We start from the raw sequence: 22,472 nt of genomic DNA, 5'->3' as shown, positions 1-22,472 counted from the left end.
TCTTCAGCTTGTCGACTCCAACTGCTTCGCCTTCGCTTCTAATCTTAAATGTGAGTATAGTTTTCATGGTCTTTGAAAGGCTTTAGGAGCTTACGAGATGGAGCCCACTGCTTCTGCAAGGATTTCTTCCTGCCTCTGTGGCTTAGACCTCCAGGCATTGAACCAGGATCCCTTGAAGATCTCGTCCATCTCCTCCATGCTGAGTCCGGCAATCTCAGGGACCATGAAGAAGACATAAAGAAGAGCAACGAAACACCAGCCAGCGAAGAAAATGAAAGCGCCCCAGTTGTTCATCGATGAAAGGATGCTGGGCATTGCGGCATTTAGTCCGTAGTAGAACAACCAATGGAAGCATTGCGACAAGGCACTACCGAAGGACCTCAGACGGTTGGGCCACAGCTCCCCACCAAAGACGTATGGCAGGATTAGGAGGCCTATCGAGGTGAAAGTGGTCAGCTTTTTGAGGGGCAAAGATTAGAATTAGATAGGGGAGAGTGCCCACCAACTGCGTATCCAAAACCATGGATGAAAATGGCAGCAATAGCGGCCTGAGATGCACCATTCGCGACGTCTTGTTGTTGCTTATACTTGATGTAAATGCCGAGATAGATATCGGAGATCATTTGAGTAATAATGCCAACAAAGAGAGATTTGCGGCGTCCTAGAGCATCAATGAAGAAGAAGGATGCAATCAAACAGAAAAAGAACTTGGCCATGCTGTACATGCCGCTCAGGAAAAGGCTTCGTGAGGTATCGCCGCCAACACCCATGAGAGTGAGAATAGGGACGAGGTAAGAGGTGACAGAGTTGGCGCCGGAGAGCTGCGCAAGCGCATACGAGATAAGCGACTGCTGAATGCGACGCAGATTGGCAGGAACTGTGAAGGCTTCCTTGAGAATAGAGCCCATAGCGGTGTTATGCGTGTTGTCGTTGAAGCTACCCTTTTCTTCGGCGATAGAGTCTCGGATTCCCTGAATTTCAGCGGCAACGGCAGGATGGTTCTCAGGCAGACCACGGAGTGCCACGATCGTTGCAATGCCTTCTTCATGACGGTCGACCAAGAACAGCCACCTAGGCGACTCGCAAAGGAAGAAGCTGCAGATGATGCACAGGAAAACGAAGACGCAGGGAGAGAACCAGACGACCTGGTACTGCAATCTGCTAGGCTCCATGTTTGTGTAGGCACCATATACCGTAAAGGTCGAAATGAAGAGAGAGAGGAGCATAACTACACTGAACCACGATGCAAGCAAGCCCCGCATAGCAGTAGGCGCGATCTCAACGATGGACATTGTGCCCACGACCGTTAGGGGACCAATTCCCAGGCCGCAGACAATGCGCGCGGCGTACAGAGCGTTCAGGTCAGGCGCGAAAGTAGCGATGAGTTGGCCCACAATCCAGATGCACATGTAGAGTCGGAAAGACCAGAGACGCCCGATACGATCGTTGATGAAGAAGGAGAGGCCGGCGCCAACACCACATCCGATATAAACCAGGGAGACAAAGTTACGAATCAACTTCGCGTCCCTGCCAGTGCTGAGCTTAAAGTGCTCCTGGAAACCGGGCAAGTTGGTCAAGACAGACGAAGAGCCTTGGTCCCAGGCTACAAGGAGCGGAGAATAGAGCAGTCAGCAAATCGTCAGGCCGTGTGCAACATTTCTAAGTAGGGAAATTCATTCGGAACATAGCTTGGCGTAGGAGAGACTCACTGATAGGAACACCAGCCATGGCATACAAGGCCGCAGAGAGGAGCATCTGACGACTAAGAATGGTCTGCCGAGGAGCAGCCCTGATGTCACGGGCATACCGAGCCACGGTGGACTCGGTGAAGATCTCTTTCAGACCCATGATGAAGGAGAGAAGATGAAGCCGGGAAGAGTGATTAATTCGATCGCAGCCTGGTTTAGGATTTAAGCATCAGATGAAGGGGATAGGGTGTGATGGACAAGAAGTGGTCATATTATATATCCGTCTGCCTCAAGCCAAGATGGCGTGCACGGTATAATGTAGCAGAAATCAGAGCGGTCGAGACGAGCAAAGAGATTCGAAGTCTATGTGAGCCATGCTGATCTGGGGTTCCGCCGACAGTCGCTCCTGTAGTGAAGTGATAGAACACGAAGGTGGGGGAGGAGCCAAAGACGTTGGGTCTATGCGAGCTAGTACGGGCGGCGGGCCCCTAAGATTCTACGCAGATAAGGGCACCAAGGATTGGTAGCGCAAGTACGTAGCCAGCTCGGGAGAATACGAAACTATGCAAGGCCTCCGGGAACGGCGTTATCTTGCACTGTCTTGTGTTGCCTCACTTTGCCGCGTTGTATCTTGGAATGGATTATTGGATTGCATTGGATTGGATCGTCTTTTCTGTCTTGGGCTTGCACTTAGGGCATAGCTCCAATGTAGTGAATCCCAGTCTTGGGGAGCAATTCGCTCTTCCCTACGCTACCTTGCAGAGCCACTCGGTCAGTTCCGACCACTGGAGAATTCGATGTCAATTGAACCAGCCCAGAGCATCAGGTGTCGCGTATGGCCTGGCCTCAGTTGCCCCAGACTTCTCCAGGTCCCTGTTCTCGGGACGCTTGGGGGGAGATTTAGCTGCCCACCCCGTACGCAACACGTTTTTCTCATGGATTGTAACTACTGTGTATTGTACATAGCATGGTGACTGGTCGACCGCCGGTCGACCCCCTAATTTGTCAATGTCAACCAGGTGGTCGGAAGGATCCGTGACCCCTCGCCATGATTGGTGGCACGGACCAGGGGGCATATCTGGAGACTATGTACTCCATACGGACCATCGCTTCTACTTGTACAAGTACCTTAGTTATCGGGTTTGACCATCGCATGCGTAACATAATACCTAATTAATGGACCATCAACTGCATCATTCTCTATGATTCTATTTCGGTCCATTGATTCCCATTACAGCCTCACATCTTCGCATTTGAACTCTTACTCGCATCTGGCCATCAGACAGAAGCCATCAGCAACGCGCACCATCCAATTACCTGCGCACACAGTCACACCTAATCATGCCACACGCATTATCCACTCAGCAACGGCATGAGCCCGTCATTATTGTCGGGTGTGGCATCTTTGGACTCAGCACGGCTCTTCATCTTGCTCGCCGTGGTTACAGCAATGTCACTGTGTTCGATCGTCAACCATGTGATGAGTTGCGGTACTCTTACCTCAACGGTGCCGAGGGTGCCTCGGCCGATATGAACAAGATTATCAGGTCAGCCTACGGTGGTCAGTCTGAGTACCAAGCTCTTTCCACTGAGGCCATTGCTGCATGGAGGAGCTGGAATGAAGAACTCGCCACGGCCGCCACCCTCCCTCCAGGCATGAGCCAGGGTGATCGCGTCTTCGTACCAAATGGCAACATCTCCATGTCTACGGCCCAAGAGCTGCCGCCGTGGGAGGTGGCGTGCATCGAGGGGATGCAAGCTGCTGGGCATGAGGATAAGATGCTCGACACTACAAACCCGAGACATTGCAAAATCGCAGATTCCATCGGCATGGCCTTCGCTATAGATCCTTTCCAAAGGAAGAGACAGGGCAAACCTAATGTTGGTGTGCTGGATGTCACCGGCGGCATGGCTGTCGCAGATAAAGCCTGTCGCTTTGCACTTCACAAGGCGAAAGCCCTCGGAGTCGACTTTGTTTTTGGGGCGCCACAAGGGCAATTCGAGTCACTGTGCTATGACAGCAAAGAGAAAGAAAAGGTTGTGGGTATCAGAACAATGGATGGCAAGACACACACAGCAGCTATGACGATCGTGGCCTGCGGAGGATGGACACCAGTTCTCCTACCCCAGCTCGATGGACTCTGCGAAGCAACGGCCGGTAGTGTTGTTCTTCTCAAGATCCCAAGAAGCTCACCTCTCTGGGACCGCTTGCTGCCAGAGAATTTCCCAACATGGACTTGGGATATTCGTAATGGCGCCAAGGGCGGTCTCTATGGCTTCCCAATCGACGAAAATGGCTGGCTCAAGATCGGGTATCGCGGGACCAAGTACACCAACCCTCTCAAGCATGGCGATGGGAAGGAGAGGAGCACGCCTGCTACTAGATGGTCTCCTGCTCATCGCGATGGCAAAGAACCCGTTGGCGAGAAGCTCACCGACATCCCAAAGCAAGCCTACCGTGTAATTACCCAGTTCCTCGACGAATATCTTCCCCAGCTAGCCGCTGAAGGGATTGAGATCAGCAAAACTCGCATCTGCTGGTATACGGATACCTATGATAATCACTTTGTCATAGACTATGTGCCCCAGACGCGGGGTTTAATGGTCGCAACAGGTGGAAGTGGTCACGCGTTCAAATACCTCCCCAATATTGGCAATTGGGTCGTCGATATCATGGAGGGGGTCGATTTATCTCGCCCAGCTGTTCGGGCGTGGAAATGGAGGCAGCCTGACAGCGCTAGCCAACCGATCAATGAGCTCATGAGCGGCTCAAGAGGATCGAGGGCATGGGGTAACATCCCTGTTGTCAAGGAATCACAACTGAATAGCGGTACCCGATCAAGGCTTTGAAAATGTACTTTGTTAGAATTCAAAAGCATCGTCATTTCCATCAGCGGGTTTATGTTTCATGTTGGTGTTCAGGCATGAATGAAATATTGGTGACCAGTCAACAGTATCAGCCGCTCATGTTCGTTTTGGGAGAGTGTCTCTATCTGAAAAATATGACATCAAACGCTGGAGACGGTTGGAAAGGCTGCCCTTGAAGAAGTTATTCATTTAAAGTAGCAAAGTCTGCCGTTTAGGTGCAGATCACAATCTAGGCTTAAGGATTTAGACACTCCTGGATCTATGACACAGTGTATGTTGGGCCTCCGCCTTATCACCTCTTTTTCCACCCATACAGTGTTACTGCAAATGTAAGTAAACCCAACTTCAATGTGATCAAGGATCAAAGATTTTGCCAGGATTCCTGAGGCGAAGAGTTAGCTTTGCTGGTAAGAAACAAAGGGGCACGGCCAAACCTACAAAATCCAATGCGGGTCAAGCGACTTCTTCAGTAATTTCTGGTTCGCGGCGTCAGCAAACGTTCCTTTATGCAGAGAAAGTCCCCTCGCCACGAGCATGTTATGCCTGGCCGGAGGAAATATTGGTCTCACCATGAGTAGCAGAGTATCACCCCCAACTTCGGATGCAAGTGCTGACTTCTTCCCGTACCCGATTCCGTGCTCGCCGGTACATGTGCCATCTTTCTCGAGAGCCCTCTTCACCATATTCTTCACGGCTACCTCGGTATTCGCTGCTTCCTCGGGGTTGGATGGTGTGTAGGTAATGTTCTCATGGAAATTACCGTCTCCAATATGGCCCTTGACACATACCTGGAGTCCCAGCTTTTTGGCCTCAGCTTTAATCTCCTCAATCAATTCAGCGAGCGCTCCCAAAGGAACAGCAACATCGGTGTTCCCTTCGATCTTGTCGTCAGTCTGAGTCCTCCTGTTGGGCATGATGGAGCAGCCACTCACAAAGAAACTGTCCTTCTTTTCGGAGCGCCAAGAGGGAGTACAGAGATTCTTTCCGTGCAGACCAAAGTGATTCCTGTTCTTCCTTGCTCGTAGCAAAGTTAAACGCTCTGGATTTGTGTGGTGTGACAATGCTTTTCACAGTTTTGATGTTGTCACCCACAGTTCCCTCGGTGCCAGAGAACTTGAAGAACAAAGTGGGCGTTTCATCCCACACCCTTGGCCTTGTCGCACCACCTTCATTTACAATTCTCATCTGCTCTTCATCCATAAGCTCAAGCGCTGCAAAGGGAACACCTTTTCGAATGACAGCCGCCGCAGCCGAGACAGCCTCCTTCAGAGAGTTGAAGGGAATCACTGCAACGGAGAAGTAAGATGGGAAAGCAGCGAGCTTCAAAGTTGCTTCTGTCACGATGGCGAGGGTGCCCTCCGAGCCGACTATTAGACCGTTGAGATTATAGCCAGCTGAGCATTTGCGAGGCCGGCGTCTGGTCTTGACCACACTGCCATCCGCTAGCACAACGGTGAGATTGATAACCCAGTCTCGCACTGTTCCATAGCGGACTGCATTTGTCCCAGAACAATTTGTGGCAATCATACCTCCAATCTTTGCAGAGGGAGCTGTACCTTGTATCAGCAAACTCGAATTTGGACATGTTCGCTCGGAAGCATGCGCGGTGAAATTTTGAACGAGTCCACACTCGGATGCGGCTACGACGAGACTGACCTGGATCTATTAGGAAAAAGTAGTTCCCTTCTCTCTTGGTGAGCTCATGGTTCAAATCCGTCCATGTTATGCCTGGCTGAACTGTGACATTCATATCCGCCTCTCTGAAGCTCAGTATCTTGTCCATGAAGGCAAAGTCGATGCTTATACCACCAAATGGTGCTGCTGTATGTCCCTCCAGACTACTTCCACCGCTGTAGGGAATGATTGGGACCTTATACTTGTGGCAGATACGGGCCATAGTGCTGACCTGATCTGTTGAGCGCGGGTAAGCAACCGCTACAGGAAGAACATCGATGTTGACTGAAGACCACTCAGAAAATCCATGTGCTTTCAGATCCTCATCTTCTGTGGATATGATATCCTCTGTATCACTCAGCTCATGTCTGATCTCATCAATGGCCTTGAATCCTGATTAGCTCTATGAGTTCTTCAAAACAACGAAGATTCAATACACACCTTATTCATTTGCCTGATGCTGGCGAAGCGGGGAGAGATGTCTTGCGCATTCTCTAGAATGCTTTTATCTGCCGTAGAAATAGGTATCAAGTTGAAGAGAGAGTACGTGCTTATAACGCTGAAGGTGCCAACAGCAAGCGCAATACCCGCTTTAGTCATGGCCGAGGTTTTGCTTGTCTTCGGCGTTGACGACTTATCTAATCTCAGCTCCTTCAAGAAACTGATTTGACGGAAAGCCGGGCGAAATGGTGCCTGGAGAACTACGTGGCGCTGAAGACCATAGCAGCGGCTCAGTTGCTGGCTGTTGGTGCTTGTGGCTGGCATGATGAAATGCAAGTCCGCAAAGCTTCTATTCCTCGAATCCTGTGTAGCCAATGATGAAGTCCTTGATCCATGTTAAATCCCAGCTTGTATAGAATTGATTTTCAGGTAAAGAATTCCCAATGTGTTATACTCAATGGCATAGTCACATACTCGTAGGGTCATTTACGGGATGCCGCACACTTTGTTCTGGCGCAGCACGAGGCTGCTTCGTTCGGGATATTCCAGGCGTGGAAGACCCAAGGTAAGTCCCGATAGCGGAACGGTCGTGCAGTCATTCCAACTGGCTCCGGGGCTTACCGAGTTCACGATTGCTACAGGCTTGATGAGTGGAGACAAGGCAGATGATTGTTTTGTTGCGGCATCAGCTGCAGACGAATACGCCCACGCATCTTAGTATCGCATATTGCGGGAAGTTTAGCACGTCTTCGTTTTTGACATTGCACATTTGCCTCTCAGCTGTCGTTACGGGCATCCCAAAGTGTATACATGCGTATGCTAATTATGCTCTGACTCGAGGCCCTCAGATCAATTTCTCTATTCAATTATTCGTTACGATGCACAAAACAGTTTCTCCTTCCAATGCCAAGCTATGTTCGACGGCTTGTACCTAGCTTGCGCAGACATATCTCCAAGCTAGCCTCTTGCGCGGAGGCGTACAGTTGATCTGGGTCTATAATACACATATCTAACGCCCTCTCAAGTTGATCTTGTGCAGCCGATCCTTTAAGGATGGGCAAGTTGTCCTGATTGGACTTGTCGCCTAGGTTGGACTGAAAGATTCCGGCAGCTGAGAAAGGGAGGAAGTCTTCGTACGTGATTGGTTTCGTTTCCAACACGCCCTCTGTTAGAAGCTGCTGAACGATGGTTGCCCTATCTGTGCCACACGATGTAATTGTGTCGGGAATGCTCTTGCCAGTGCATTCATACTCGTAGTATATCAGGCCCTGTGCTCGAAGCTCATCCCAATCGTCTGGAAAGCTGCAAAAGGTAGATATCATTTGCTCATCTACTTCCTCAGGGCTCATCCCGGTAGCATTCTCCATGGCCTTGCTTAGGAGCTCATCGTAGAACTTTCGACCATATGGTGTGACAGCTGCGCCGCGCTCCTCGATTTCTCCGAACCGAGCTTTGTGAGAACCCTGGACCATCTGCAGAGACTCATCGTGGCTGTTGTTGACAAACTTGATTGGCTCTTCAAGGGCAAGAAAACTTGTCTGGCGCAAAAGGATTGGACAGCGTCGGGATGGAGGGCCTTCGATTCTGTCCTTTACTGCCATGCCCTCCTTGCGCATGTTCTCCTGTGACGTGGTGATGTCGAGTGTCCGAGGAGTGAGGTGATTGATGTGAGCTGTCTTGAAGCAGGCGATGTCGGCCAAGATTGGATGTTGAGCCTTGAGTAGCTGGTATTCCTCAGCTGTAGCAGCAGCAGTTGGAGCCCAACTAAAAGTCTTGAGGGTTTCCTGGATGAAGATTCCTGCCTGTTCCGGATCCAGCCCATCCTGGCTTTCAGCAGTGTTCAACATCCGCATCAGCTCAGGGCTGAAGATTGTACGTTTGGCTAACATACACTCAGCTAGATCCTGCGCTTCTTTCGACCGAATCAGCTCAGGTCGTAACAAGGTCGTGAAAATTCGGAAGGGATTCTTGGCTAATGAGCTCACCGCTGTCGGCCTGAAGCATGTCGCATGCATTGGTAGACCAGCCGCAGATAGATCATAGTAACCCACTGGCCTCATCCCGAGCACTCCAAAAATGCGACAAACAGTGCGCATCTCCATAGGCTTTCCTAGGCGAATAGCGCCATGTCGTTCCAAGTCTAGGCGATCCATAGTGTTGGAGTTGATTGATTGAGCAAACTTTTGGTCGTTTACTCCTTCAACAATCCGTATCAGATCGCTGTACAGAGGGACCTCGTTCCTGTACATCCGTGACATTTCTAGGGCGAATGCTGTGCGAAGATCGTCCGGATGAACGTAATGATTGGTCTGCTTCCCCGGACCACCTTGCGGCAGGTGCTGAACCGGAAGGACTTTGGATAGCATGATTGCAAGGGAAGCTGCAATAATATTTAGCAGATTGATGATGAATTGAATCTACCACAGAAACACTGTGTCTGGCCTGATGGGCATTGGTAGCGCTGATGCGGATGCAGATCTATATGAATCTGTTACATCTACATGTAGGTGAAGCCTTCAGCTCCAGCATCAAACAGCGTTGCTGACTCGGACCTATCCGCATATTCAGTCACACGATCATCAGGTCAATCGCCATGCTGAGATGCACTTTACACAGTGTGGTAGTCTGCTAGAGGCCTGTGTGCCGAGGCGACTTACACGTCGGCTTCTTCCGATAGTTTCATATGCTGGCCGTCATCTACGATGTAGATCCCTTGTTGCGATGGCCTTAGATGAAGAACGGTATTGGGCTGCTACAGGCTTAGCTCGTAGGAATTTAATTCAATGAGGACAAATCTCCTATGTTCGGCAGCCTCAGCTTCATTCCCCGACCAGATGCTCTTTCTGGCTCTAGACTGTACTATGTTGGTTCCCGACTCCACACTACAAACCAACCACGACTCGCGTCTCGCCTCGGGACAATCCGATAGCGTATCACAATTCACGAGGTTGCGAACAAGCAATTCGGATCAACCGCAGTCCTGAACAAGACTCGTAATGTTCCGATGTCAAGACCTGGTCAACGAATGGGCCGCTGCTGGGTACTCGCAAAGAATGCTCCAGCCATGCTTGACCAGTTAGGCGCTCTCGAAAGCTCGTGGTCCAGCTATGGCAGACGATAAGTAATTTTAACTTTTATTACAGCTGGCTGTTGTATTCGGCCGGCGTTATCTGCATAGCTCATCAGCTTGGGTGATGTGAGGTGTGCCCAGCATGAGATTACCGTCCTAGCCTTCGGCGAAAAGGCTTGCGAAACGAGATGGAGTGACTACTGGAATAACGTGTCGCTTGAACTGACTCAAATGGATCTATCTGTCTTTGCCAACGTCCTCTTCTTCGTCTGTCCGCTCTCCATCCTGTTCCGCCTTGTCACCCACCACTGAGTCCCTCACTGTCGAAGTCATCCCCATCCATATCGCTTGAATCATCTTCGTTCTACTTGTCGTCATACTAATGCTAGGCTGCTAAGAAAGGCAGCATTTTGAACCAAATTGTATATCAGACCAAGTAGGACCCGTTGGATTCTAGTACAGATGTCGACTAGGTTATCGGTCTCAATTATGTTGGTGGAGCTGTAGCTGTGAAGTCTAGATTAGCTATCTACGTCTTCGCCGCAGGACGAGATATGGGTTAGCAAGTATTTCACTCAGCAGACGGCTACTTCTCGAACATGGCGTTCTCAACATTCAGACGGAACTCGGTTAACTGCTTGTATAGACTAGCGAATTTCTGTCAATCCGAGGGGCATAAGGTTTAAGAATTCAGGCGTGCTCACGCTTAAAGATACCGCGTGACGTTTCCTCACGGCGTTGCTCGGGCCTATATCTGCGAGATCTATCAGAGTCAATTTCAGCTGACAGACTAGGCCCTACAGGCCCGAATAGATTTGCTGACCAGAAAATCTATCAAAAGCCAGTTGCATATGTCAACGATGATCAGTCCTTCCTCGTCGGAGATTCCGTGAGAGTGTAACAATGCCTTATTTTCATCTCAATAAGACTACACACCATTCAATGTAATTACCTAGCATAGAAACAATTACCTATACGAGTATGATCCAGGGAAGCTCTAATACAACCGGGATAAATTCGTATGGTTACCTAGATCCCTCAATTTTCACCATCCTAACTGCTCCGTCGGACTATGCGGGAACTTCGATTGCTTGGTGGCAGAAGAGACCTTCCCTTCACCACAGTCGAGATAGTTGATTATCTATGCGGCTTTTGCTTAGTAGGCGTATACCAAGTTGTGCGGCTCCATATACAAGAAGCTCTAAAGCAATAGCTGGTGCTGGATAAGGTCGGACTGCATGGTTGAGATTGGCCGCGCCACAGTCTTCAGCCGTCGAAATTCCAAATGAAGACCAGAGTCGTCTCGTCCGCCCATGGATAGCCAAACACCCTTGGATCTTGCATGAAGGGTTGCACCGAAGAGTATGTAAGTAACGTCATCCACCCATCATTCGGTTCAAAACCCTAAACTATCTTTGGCTTCGGCGTGTGTTGGCAAGTCTGTGCTGTTAGTGGCGCTGTAGTTAGCTCTCTTGGTATAGTCATCCTGTAGCTTGGATCCACCGGCACTCGAAGCTCTCGTGGGTGGATTCGGTGGTTCAGATTGTACAAAATTGTCTTGCAAGAGATTCACATGCATTTCCAGCAAAGTTGTGTAATCAGTACCCAGGTGCATCTCATCAGGTTGGCAGCTCCCCATTTTCATTTTATTTTTAGAATTTCTTTTGATTCCAAAGGTGCACAGTCTTTTTTCTCGGCAGCAGCGCTTGCACGGCGTCGTGGGCGTGCCTACTGCATCGGGTGCATCACCAAGGCCGCGTCCTGTTTTTCGTTTCCGGCACGAATCACGAGCCTTGTATTACGTGCACGCAAGTTTCGCGTAGGCTTTGTTAGAGCAGATGAGCAATTGGTCGTCACTGAAGCGGATTCTATAATGACAACCGCGCAAGAGGTTCCGGAGGTGAAGGAAGCAATTGTATGAAGGACAATGTCACACGTTATCAGCGTCGTGATCTTGCAAGAAAAGTCGGTAAATGCTGGCACTTTGTCTTGGCGTAATCTCCTGATCCAACACCTCCATACGAACAACAAGCAACTAATTTCTTACCTGATGTACCCCAGATTCTACCCCGCCACTCCCGCGTCCCTGCCGCCACGTGCTCGCATCCCGAATCTCGTTGCGATCTCATTCCGGTCACGCCGAGGCGGTAAACGCAGGCATTCAGGGTCTTCGCAGCCAATTAGCGTCGACTTAAAAATATTCTCATGAGACTAGTTCGCTGTGGACACCATATCACTTCGGAATACCCCCGCTGAATGCCGTTATAATCCTCGCGTTCGTGAGGAAACAGTACGGCGGAACGATTGTATATAAAGGCCAGGTAAATTGAGCATCAATCACGCATCGCGCGAAGCTCCTTTTGTGCTTGATCAACTTCAAAATCCCGCTTCGAGCATTATGCATTTCTCCAATTTTCTCACATGCACTCTTCTCTCTGGAGTTTCATCCGGCTTTGGTGTGCTCGTCAAGCGTGCGTCCTTGACTAAAGTCAGCAATTGGGGCTCTAATCCAGCTTCATTGAACATGTACATCTATGTGCCAAGCACTCTCGCAGCATCTCCTGGTCTAGTTGTTGCCTGTCACGGTGCTTCTGGTAACGCGCAGCAGGAATTTACTTCTACACCGTACGCTACTCTTGCTGATCAACTTGGCTTTATAGTTGTTTACCCAGAGTCACCTGTAGGGGCGTGGGATGCAACTTCAAAAGCCTCATTAACGCACAATGGAGGTGGTGCGAGCCAGTCCATCGCAAACATGGCGAGCTACGCTATCAGTACATACAAAGTGAATACTGCCAAAGTTGGCGTAACGGGACAGTCATCGGGCGGCACTATGGCGGTAAGTCCTTTGATCCTAGATGGGAAAGTCGACTGAACCAAGCTGCTGCAGAACACCATGGCCGGCGTCTACCCGGATATCTTCAAGTCTGCAGTGATATATTCCGCTGGGTATTCGGGCAACATACGCAGCATGTATCCCAGCTGGACCGGGACATATCCCAAAGTGCAGACGTATTTGGGATCGCTGGACACTATTATTGGCTCATCGTCGTTCAACACGACGCTTGCTGCTTGGGCTTCTGTGTTTGGCTACGACACAATCCCGGATACTGTGCAGCAAAATACGCCAGTCAGTGGATGGATAACGTACGTGTACGGATCTCAACTCCAAGGAACCTGGGCCGTTGGTGTTGGTCATCCTGTTTCGGTTCAAGGGGCTCAAGATGCGAAGTGGTTCGGCATTGCTTGATCTGAATGTGGGAGTCGATGAGAAAGCGTCGTACTTGAAATGATGTTCGTCAGAGATGAGTTTATGTCACCACATGGAAACGAGTACCGCATTTCGTTGGATTTTGCTGCCTACAATGTACTGAGCAAGAGCATTAGTGCAGCAAGAGTATCGGCAGAACAACTAATTTCCCTCCATGGCTCACGTGTTACTTCACATCCTCACATTCTTATCCCATCCATTTTCATACGTAATATGAATGAGCTACCTAAGCATTCTCGAAAATTTGCCCAACTGTGTGCAGGGATCTGTACAGTAGATCACAACGATCATGTAAACGAGGAAGCAGAATGCCTATTCGTTCGTTCATCTCTGATTTCCTGAATTGTTTGATATTGACTTTGGATTGCCGCAGCTGGGCATATTAAAGCGGCATAGATTGTATATCGAGGTGTTCGTCGAAATGGCGTAAGTGCCTTGGATTTTGCTTTTTCTTGCCTTCCGAAGATCGAGGACATGGGTTTAATACCAGCAGGAAGTTGCTGTTCTATCATAAAAACTACAACAAGAGCCAGAATAATAGACTTTTAGCAATTGAACGTGAAGGGTAGATTTGAAATAATCAATAGTGCACGTAAGATGAAGGATACATATGCTCTTTTCACCAGTACTCTCAATTTCGATAACGCAGTTTCCTGTACAGCAGAAGAGTAGATCCACTTATTGATATAGGTATTTAGGCAATGAGTCGTACCCTAGGAAAGATCCCTTCACCTCATTCGATATGTAGATAATCTGAATAGATGCTAGATGCCTTACTCTTCCTAACCGTAGTTGTTGCCTCCGGGCTGTATGTTCGTCTAGGCGCGACAATGTGGTAGGAAGAAAAGGACAACGGGACTTCGGTGGTAGTGGGACTGCACTATACCATGTATCAAAGCTAAGAGAAAAGACATTTCACAGCTCAATGTACTTCCAGCGAACCCAGACATCCCCGCCTATATTTACTGTGGAATGTTACCAAGATGTGTTAATCCTGTGGCGTTGCAATATACTTAAGATGTGGCACTGCGTAGACCATTAAATCCCGATGAGTACCATTCCAATCCCCCAAACTAATTACAAGTAATTAACCGCAAATGCTCCGAAGATGATAGCCAGTACGTACACTTCGAACACGAGTGGTCTTGGCGCTTGCTGATAATCGTGCGGAACCAGAGAAAACCAGCCACTAAGTCGATAAAGTAAATAGGCACAGGGAGAGTAGGCATAGTAGGAAGATACTGTAAAAATTGTCTTCTTCGAGGTACCCGTAGCGATTAATCTAAACGGGGAAGGCAGACCGGGACACTTTGCATTATTAAGGGTTGGGAAGCATGCTTCTAAAGTGACCAATCAGAGCAACTGCATAGGATCAAATCTGACAGGCTATTATAACTCTACTTCAAGTAATTACCTTTTCAAGTCTTTCTGGCCCTTTTATAGTCGACCTTTACGCCCCTTTCTAACAAGCAAATCGTCGAGTCAAAATTGTGAAAGCCTGCAACTATACACTACCGGAGTGCTCATAATGACAGCTTTGATCCAAGCGCCCCGGGTCCCTGACAGAATGTCTGGCGTCATCCTTACCGGTCACGGTGGACCAGAAGTGCTCAAATACAGAACCGATCTGCCCGTCCCTGAATTAAGCGCCACAGAAGTGCTGATCAAAGTCGCGGCAGCAGGGTTAAACAACACCGACATCAATACGCGAATCGGGTGGTACAGCAAGGGCATCAAGCAAGGGACGGCTTCAGAATCAACTGCTGCCAGCGAAACCCGAACAGACGAAGATGCTTCATGGTCTGGAAAAGCACTAGAATTCCCTCGTGTTCAGGGTGCTGACTGCTGCGGATACATCGTGGCTGTTGGCTCTTCCGTTTCGTCTTCGCGCATTGGGCAGCGCGTCCTCGTACGCAGTATGCTCATGCATTACACTTCGAGTGTAGCATTCGAGTGCTGGACGTTCGGCTCAGAATGCGACGGCGCGTTCGCTCAGTACACCAAAGCGCCGTCCGCAGACGTGTACGCGGTCAATGCGCCGTCATGGACAGACCTGGAGCTCGGCAGTGTGCCGTGTGCATTTTCTACAGCAGAGAATATGCTGCATCGAAGCCGGGTTGGCCAAGGCGAGACTGTAGTAATTACGGGCGCGAGTGGCGGCGTCGGTGCGGCCGCAGTGCAACTGTGCAAGCGGCGCGGAGCGCGGGTAGTCGCAGTTTCAGGGAAAGAGAAACAGGGACAGGTTCTGGAGTTAGGGGCTGACGAGGTAGTTGTACGAGGCGAAAGTGTTGTAGGTGCGCTGGGGAGGATGAGTGTAGATGTCGTGCTGGATGTTGTGGGCGGTCCATCTTTTGCAGAGTTACTCGACGTTTTGAAGAAAGGGGGCAGGTATGCAACAGCTGGTGCTATTGCGGGCCCGATTGTGGAGCTGGATTTACGAACACTGTACCTGAAAGATTTAAGCTTCTTCGGCTGTACATTCCAGGATGAGGAAGTGTTCGCCAACCTTATCTCTTACATTGAGAAGGGGGAGATTAAGCCGCATGTTGGGCAGGTCTACAAGCTCCAGGATATAGGCGAAGCACAGGAGGATTTCCAGTTAAAGGCTAGCAGTGGGAAGATTGTACTAGATATAAACTGAAATTGATGTTGCAGTCTTGGAAGATTCACTCGAATATGTTTTGAGCACAGGTCAATATCAAGACAAAATCTCCAAATGTCTCAAATTCTACAATCTAGTTGCAGCCATCTCTTTCTGCCCGCAAAACCAAGTCGGGTATTTCCCACCGTGTTCATGGTAACAAGTGCAGACCACGCATGCAACCCATAGTAATGACTGCTATTTTGCTGCTGTATTCGGACAGTGTAGATAGAACAGAAGCTCGACGTGATTTCCGAGACGTGAAAGACCCGTTGTGTGTCTTCCAGTCGTCAATGGCCAACCTCAGAATGCCTGCTGGCGAAATGGCAGGCACGTCTGGCACAACCCCAACCAAGTCACCCACAAGGTTAATCACTATTTCCCTAGTGAAGATGAAGCCGGCACAATACTTGAGTATTCCAAATGTTGTAGATTTGTCCCTATGCTGAAAATTACGCAGGGCCTTAGACCTGTCTGGCATGTAGAAGAATAGATTGCAGAGTTGAGAAGTAAATGTAATTATAGAACTGTGTATTGCTAGTAGCAAAGAGTATGATGCCCGAATAGTAAGAGAAGCTGTGATCCATGTACAAGCCTCCATGACATACCCTGCACTGCTGGTCTTTTATCTACACATAGCTTGCCACTGCTTCGCCCAGAACATTGGTCTTTACCTCGATACCTAGACCCGGGGCTTTACCTGCCTTAACACCTTTTCCTGACTCTTCAAAACTCGAATTTGCCGTCTTTAGCGTCACCATCCCTCTTGAGTTCAGGATACACCGCAGATTCTTCTGCGGCACTGTCTGAGCTAGGTGGACAATCGCTGCAAACGCAATGTCACTACCCGTCGTATCCTGCACACTTAGGGTGTAGCCAGCGGCGATGCAAATATCTCTTTGCCGCCTTGCCCTTGTCAGCCCGCCAGCCTTCGAGATCTTCAGTCCAATTCCTTCAGCAGCATCTTCGGAGATCATGCGTGCGAGAGAGGCCTCATCGGTAGCCAATTCGTCGAAAATGATGGGAATGTTTGTCCTCTTCCTCAACGACACTGTCTCGCGCCAAGTTGCACATGGGCTCTCAAGCACAAAATCTAGGCCGGGTGGCAGTAACCTGAGCATTCTCAAAGCGCTTTCAGTCGTCATACCGCAGTTTGCATCCACGAGGAAAAACTCGCCCTCCTGTTTGTCGGCTAGTGCTGATGTGATGATTGCTGCATCATTCACAGGATTTGTGCCGACCTTCACACTATGACCCATGTACCCTTCATCCCGAAACTTCTGCACTTGCCTCCTCATTTCCTCGGGACTACAGACGCCTAGACTCGATATCATTGGCAGCTCGACATCCGTCCGGCCACCAAGTAATTCACAAACGGGTAGACCAACGGATTTGCCAAAGATATCCCAACACGCCACGTCAAGCGCAGTCTTCGCATCTTCGTGGCCCTTGAGGGCGGAATCCATGGCGTCATTAATTCTTTCGACGCGTCGCGGGTCTAGACCGATCAGCTCTGGGGCTATCGTTGCGATTGCTGCGCGCACGCCGCGGGCATGAGAAGGCGCATAGGTGCTGCCGAATGGCGTGGATTCACCCCATCCTTCGATTTCGGCGCCTGAAGAGGAGCACGCATTGATGCGGACGATTGTAGCATCGAAGTGGGTGTACGTCCGACCTTCAGAGAGGTAATAGACGCCGCCGGAGTAGGGGAGGTCGACGGAGAAAACGTCGATCCTCCTGATTTTGAGGTCTGGCGCTGACATCTTTGGACGAAGAGGCTTGGTTATGATATGAAAATGCAGCAGCTTTGAGATCTTCTTGCAACGCCGCCTTGCCTGGGGTTTACCTTTGATGCAGCAATCTATCCCTGTTATAAAGTAGTCATGAAGTCGTAAGCGGATGGCGTCCGAGCACATCACCTACCACAAAGAGGAAATTGATGCGGAGGAAGTGGGTTCTCATGAAAACGGAGACTACCAACATCAATTCAGTATGTACTACCAGGTACGCATGGTGGTAGAGTTGAGCTATTTTACCCCGCATGTTCTCAAAGTGACCATTCAGCGACCGCTTCGGGTGCGAACACCAAAACAAGTCACGCCTCTGCCCTCCTTGGACCAGAACTAATTACCCCCTTTCAATTTCAATTACCACGACTCCGTTGGTGGAATTCTATGGGTTGATTCCCTATTACATATGCCCTAACCCAAATGGCCCAGGACGCAAGATCGGAACTACAAATGTTTCGATATCCACGTATCTACCTCAAACATGATAGCAAGGTTTACGCCGTCTACCTAGCAATACTGTGCAATAGAGTTAGAAGAGTGAATCCTAGAGGTGAATAGGGCTTGCAACTGGACCAACAACTAAGGGACTCGAGATACATATCAACAGTAAGCCATTTAGAGTCAAATAGAGCATCGTGGAGCATTGTGTACGGCTATTACTTGAGCGCTTTGTTATGAACATAGATTGCTTTATTTTGACCAAGGCCCTGTTCCCTCAGATCAGGCCCTAGGCTTCTTCGAATCACTAAAACTTGAGATAGATTGGGAAGCCGAGGGAGATGATAGATCTATCGACGATACATTTTAACAACCATAAACATTAACAACTATAACTGTGCTCTTATATAGTATATCCACCGTCCACTCGCCAACAAGCCCCTGTCACGAATGACGAGTCATCACTCAAAAGGTACACGACTACGCTGGCAATTTCTTCTACGCGTGCAGCTCGGTTCATGGGGTTAGCTCGTTGAGTGCCTGCAAGCAGCACGGATTGAGTCATGGGGGTGTCTACCAGTCCTGGGGCGACCGTGTTGACTCGAATCTTTCTGCATGCAACGTCTTGCGCGACAGAGGAGCATAATCCAATAACAGCATGTTTCGACGCTGCGTAAATCGGCGCCGAAGCTAGGCCTTTAACGCCTGCAGATGATGCGACCGTCACCTATGAACAGAATGTTAGTTCAACCCGGGTGGTGAGTGAAAACGGTCTCGGTATCTGTGCTTACAATACTGCCGCCTGCATCATCAAAAGCTCTAATCTGGGCTTGCAAGCAGTGGAAGACTCCCTTTGCATTGACGTCCATCATAAGATCCCAATCACTGATAGTCGAATCTTCGAGTCGAAGAGGTCTGAAAATACCAGCAACGTTGGCAGCACCATCGAATCGCTTGAACTTCGCCACAGTTTGCCTGATCCAAGCATGAACCTGTTCTGTATCCACCACATTGACTACCATTGTCATGACATTGTGGGATTGACTCTTATCAAGCAGCTCCACAGTCTGATCCAAGCTGGCTTGGTTCAAGTCTGTCAACGACAGTGTTGCGCCTTGTCTGCTTAAAAGCATTGCCGTAGCGCGACCTATGCCACTTCCAGCACCAGTTACACCAATCTACGTTGATTTTAGTACAGACAACGTAAATGGTGAGGTATCCCTACCACTTTGCCTGACATAGACATGGCTTCAATGTTAGACGGTTGGCATGCAAGCCTTCTGTTTCAGAACCGATCTTATATTGCGTTGCGAGCTTCTTTGAACAGGTGATTGAAATCAGATACTTTTCAAGTAAAAGATTATGCGGGGCAACAAGAAATCAGTAATTGTTGTCAGATAAAAGAAATGAGGTATCAATACTCATAAATAGTAGAGTCGAGCAGGTCCATATTTTACTGAGTCAGTCTGTCAAGTCAGTAGTTTCACAATACTTGACTATAAGTTCGAGTAGATTCAAGTAGAAAATAACCTCTAGCTTAAACTCAACCTCTTTTGATAATTCCTAGGTATAATAATTGTTTATATTATATGTGCGTTGCCTTGCGTATGCTCTCTACATGATGTGCAGACTAGTTCTTGGGGACAGCGTGTGGCCCTGTAGAGTTGTGCCTTATCTGCGCTTACGCTAACCCGACTTCAATTGTAAGGCAGCGTACTCTACTGTACCTTTCACTATATAGTCTACATGAACTCATTGCCTTTGATTTACTCCCCCCTTCCTTTTCGACCTATTTGAAGTTAATTCCTTCATTATTACAAATTTTGTTCAAGTACTTACTGAAAAGGATATTGTTCCTCTGATAACATGAAGGGTAAGGAGCATGACGCAGAGGCACTTGGTGCACCAGTCACCCCAATCGAGACGCTTGATGGCCAGTTTGGTCAGGGTACTGTCAACGACAACGCAGATGACCTACAACGACATCTTGGAAATCGCCAAATCCAACTGATCGCTATTGGTGGCTCAATTGGAACTGCCTTGTTTATTAGTATTGGCGGTGCGCTCAACTCAGGAGGCCCGTTAGGTATACTAATTGCATATGCCGGTTACTCTGGTATCATTGCTCTTGTCAACAACGCCATGGCAGAAATGGCATGCTTCATGCCTGTGTCGGGAGGCTTTATCCGGCTAGCGGGGCATTGGGTAGATGATGCTCTTGGGTAAAACCCACTTGACGCGCCTGGGTATGTCTCATGTAATTAACCTCCAACCAGATTCATGGCCGGATGGAACTTCTTTTTATACGAAGCGCTTCTTATCCCCTTTGAGATCACAGCACTGAACTTAGTGCTGAACTTCTGGAGAGACGATATTCCTGTCGCAGCCGTCTGTAGCGCAGTTATCGTGCTATATGCGTATGCTCCCTGGCCCCTCGATGAGGTCGCATTAAGACTGATGACTTCTAGTGCCTGCAATATTCTCGCGGTTAAAGCCTACGGTGAAGCTGAGTTCTGGCTATCAGGCGGCAAGGTTATCTTGATCCTTATCCTGTACGCATTCACCTTCTTTACTATGGTCGGGGCAAACCCACACAAGGACCCGTACGGTTTCCGGCATTGGAGAGATCCTGGGCCGATGAACGCGCATCATAACGGAGGAATGGGCCGCTTCGAGGGCTGGCTAGGATCACTCTGGGCTGCCTCATTCTGTATCGTCGGACCTGAGTACATCTCTATGGTAGCTGGCGAGGCAAAACGCCCACGTGTCTACATTAAGATGGCATACAAGACGTTGTACTACCGCTTTGGTGCCTTTTTTATCTTAGGAGCACTTTGTGTTGGTATCGTCTTGGCTTACAACGATCCTGAGCTGGTAGCTGTCTTGGAATCGGGGGAGAAGAGTGCTGCAGCCTCTCCATACGTCATTGCTATGAAGAACATGAGCATCGACGGTCTGCCGCATCTCGTCAATGCGCTCTTGGTCACCAGTATTTTCTCAGCAGGCAATACCCTGACGTATTGTGCAACTCGCAGCTTGTACGCCCTGGCAATTGAAGGGCGAGCCCCAAAGATCTTTCGAAAGTGCACGAAAGCAGGCGTAGGTGTACTAGATCAACAATTATTATCAAGTATACTAATTTGAACAGGTTCCCATCAATTGCTTCCTTTTAGTCATGCTATTTCCGTTCCTCTCCTTCCTCCAGTTGTCTGACAACTCCGCCAAGGTGCTCACCTGGTTGACGAATATCATTACTGCCGGTGGAGTGATTAACTTCATCGTCATGTGTGGTACGTACATCGCATTTCACAAGGCTTGTCAAGTTCAGGGACTCGATCGAAAAACGCTGCCATATTGCGGCTACTTCCAGCCATACGGGACCTGGCTTGCACTCATTTTCGAGATTCTCGTAGTGTTTGTGTATGGCTATTCGACCTTTAAGCCAGGAAACTTTACTGTTGAAGGATTTTTCACCTATTACACAATGGTTGGCGTGGCCCCGGCTTTGTTTGTCTTCTGGAAATTCTACAAGAAGACAAGGTGGCTAAAGCCACACGAAGTGGATCTTGTGTGGGATGGCCCTCTAATAGATGCTTATGAGGCATCTTTTGTCTCGCCTCCAGTCACTTTCTGGACCGAAGTGGTACAGCTGATGGGTTTCAAACGTCATGTACCAGTTGACAAGCGAGATGAGTAGAAATGTTAGCCTTTCGCGGACCCATTTCTCTTCCCACGCGGTGTAGGGACTTCCATGGATGATTATTGGCACTGTTTAATCGAAACGAGTAGCTATGTAATGAAACAAAGAAAGACTAGAAACCTCTGTGGCATCAAAGCAATGTGATATGATGCAAATATTGTTGGTTCGATTGCTCGATCCCCGTGGCTTCAAATTGATACTGGCGTGCAGTATTCACACTGCCCTCTACAGAGCAATATCTCTGCGCTGAGCATTATTGTTGCACGCAGCTGCAAAGTTTCCCAAGAAACTATGAGGAGATAGCGGTACTCTGCACGCTTGTGCTTCTTGCAAAGTAGCCAACCGTTCTCTGCGATGCCTACTGCTTGGTACGCCTTAGTATAAAGGATAGCAGCTCGACTAGACTCGGTCTGCAGGCAGTAACACAAGTCCTTGATAAGACAAGAAGGGACAGTAGTAGTGTTGCTAAGAAAAGCAATTAAGAGGAGTCTTTGCAGGTTAAGGTAAGAAAGGGTAAAGGCTATTTGCGTATATCGGAGCTCGGATTCTATCGTTGTGCGAATAAGGCCGAGCAAAGCAGTTGCTTAGCAACACAACAAATGCAGTTGCTTAAGCTCTGTCAGAACTTCACGTCTAGGCTGCTGCAGGTCCTGCCTAGGCTTGTTACGATACCAGAACCTATGAGGATAGAGAAGACGTCAAGTACTTGGGATGAAAGTCGGAGATCGAGGCCAGAGGCGTTGATGACACCCAAGGAACGGTCACGTGATCCAACATCACGGGGACAAAGTGATCGAGGTGCTCGAGGTCTCGGCAAGGGCCAAGAGGACGAGCAGCTCGATCAAAGGCTAGGAAGGACGGATATATAAGATTGCCAGATTTCATATGTAG

General features: G+C 49.0%; 9 protein-coding genes across 9 annotated transcripts; 4 read left to right on the top strand and 5 right to left on the bottom strand.

Annotated features, from left to right (window-relative positions):
• Positions 1–90: 90 nt before the first annotated feature.
• Positions 91–1,848, bottom strand: BU24DRAFT_359645 (general substrate transporter; the record flags this gene model as incomplete). Its single annotated transcript, XM_033524052.1, has 3 exons — positions 91–434; positions 503–1,603; positions 1,710–1,848. The coding sequence occupies 3 exons, from the start codon at positions 1,846–1,848 to the stop codon at positions 91–93; spliced, it is 1,584 nt and encodes a 527-aa protein (XP_033377219.1).
• Positions 1,849–2,816: 968 nt separating this feature from the next.
• On the top strand, positions 2,817–4,797 carry BU24DRAFT_429140 (putative sarcosine oxidase). The gene has a single exon (XM_033529659.1). The coding sequence runs from the start codon at positions 3,030–3,032 to the stop codon at positions 4,536–4,538; it is 1,509 nt and encodes a 502-aa protein (XP_033377218.1). The 5' UTR covers positions 2,817–3,029; the 3' UTR covers positions 4,539–4,797.
• Positions 4,798–4,910: 113 nt separating this feature from the next.
• Positions 4,911–6,995, bottom strand: BU24DRAFT_474954 (uncharacterized protein; the record flags this gene model as incomplete). The annotated part of the gene is made up of 6 exons (XM_033532878.1): positions 4,911–4,938; positions 4,995–5,032; positions 5,126–5,430; positions 5,489–6,106; positions 6,213–6,615; positions 6,672–6,995. 6 exons carry the CDS (start codon positions 6,993–6,995, stop codon positions 4,911–4,913), a joined length of 1,716 nt encoding a protein of 571 aa, XP_033377217.1.
• A 587-nt stretch (positions 6,996–7,582) lies between these two features.
• Positions 7,583–9,037, bottom strand: BU24DRAFT_445368 (DUF1338-domain-containing protein; the record flags this gene model as incomplete). The annotated part of the gene is made up of 1 exon (XM_033530690.1): positions 7,583–9,037. One exon carries the CDS (start codon positions 9,035–9,037, stop codon positions 7,583–7,585), a length of 1,455 nt encoding a protein of 484 aa, XP_033377216.1.
• Positions 9,038–12,139: 3,102 nt separating this feature from the next.
• Positions 12,140–12,991, top strand: BU24DRAFT_474947 (carbohydrate esterase family 1 protein; the record flags this gene model as incomplete). The annotated part of the gene is made up of 2 exons (XM_033532877.1): positions 12,140–12,547; positions 12,632–12,991. 2 exons carry the CDS (start codon positions 12,140–12,142, stop codon positions 12,989–12,991), a joined length of 768 nt encoding a protein of 255 aa, XP_033377215.1.
• A 1,549-nt stretch (positions 12,992–14,540) lies between these two features.
• Positions 14,541–15,653, top strand: BU24DRAFT_437701 (NAD(P)-binding protein; the record flags this gene model as incomplete). Its single annotated transcript, XM_033530220.1, has 1 exon — positions 14,541–15,653. One exon carries the CDS (start codon positions 14,541–14,543, stop codon positions 15,651–15,653), a length of 1,113 nt encoding a protein of 370 aa, XP_033377214.1.
• Positions 15,654–16,282: 629 nt separating this feature from the next.
• On the bottom strand, positions 16,283–17,534 carry BU24DRAFT_445367 (enolase 2-phosphoglycerate dehydratase; the record flags this gene model as incomplete). The annotated part of the gene is made up of 1 exon (XM_033530689.1): positions 16,283–17,534. The coding sequence occupies exon 1, from the start codon at positions 17,414–17,416 to the stop codon at positions 16,283–16,285; it is 1,134 nt and encodes a 377-aa protein (XP_033377213.1). The 5' UTR covers positions 17,417–17,534.
• Positions 17,535–18,284: 750 nt separating this feature from the next.
• BU24DRAFT_415604 (NAD(P)-binding protein) lies at positions 18,285–19,127 on the bottom strand (the record flags this gene model as incomplete). The annotated part of the gene is made up of 3 exons (XM_033526307.1): positions 18,285–18,608; positions 18,673–19,059; positions 19,107–19,127. 3 exons carry the CDS (start codon positions 19,125–19,127, stop codon positions 18,285–18,287), a joined length of 732 nt encoding a protein of 243 aa, XP_033377212.1.
• A 116-nt stretch (positions 19,128–19,243) lies between these two features.
• On the top strand, positions 19,244–21,626 carry BU24DRAFT_474940 (general amino acid permease-like protein AGP2; the record flags this gene model as incomplete). Its single annotated transcript, XM_033532876.1, has 5 exons — positions 19,244–19,273; positions 19,829–20,103; positions 20,158–20,298; positions 20,350–20,980; positions 21,030–21,626. 5 exons carry the CDS (start codon positions 19,244–19,246, stop codon positions 21,576–21,578), a joined length of 1,626 nt encoding a protein of 541 aa, XP_033377211.1. The 3' UTR covers positions 21,579–21,626.
• Between the last annotated feature and the right edge of the window lie 846 nt (positions 21,627–22,472).

This window comes from Aaosphaeria arxii (genome assembly GCF_010015735.1).
Source record: "Aaosphaeria arxii CBS 175.79 unplaced genomic scaffold BU24scaffold_16, whole genome shotgun sequence".
NCBI classification, from domain to species: Eukaryota; Fungi; Ascomycota; class Dothideomycetes; order Pleosporales; genus Aaosphaeria; species Aaosphaeria arxii.
The sequence above is the reverse complement of the archived record's forward strand: the minus strand, read 5'-3'. Positions and strand labels throughout refer to the sequence as shown.

Excerpts from the sequence above, each read along its gene's own strand:
- BU24DRAFT_429140 (XM_033529659.1), top strand. The coding sequence starts at position 3,030 with ATGCCACACGCATTATCCACTCAGCAACGGCATGAGCCCGTCATTATT.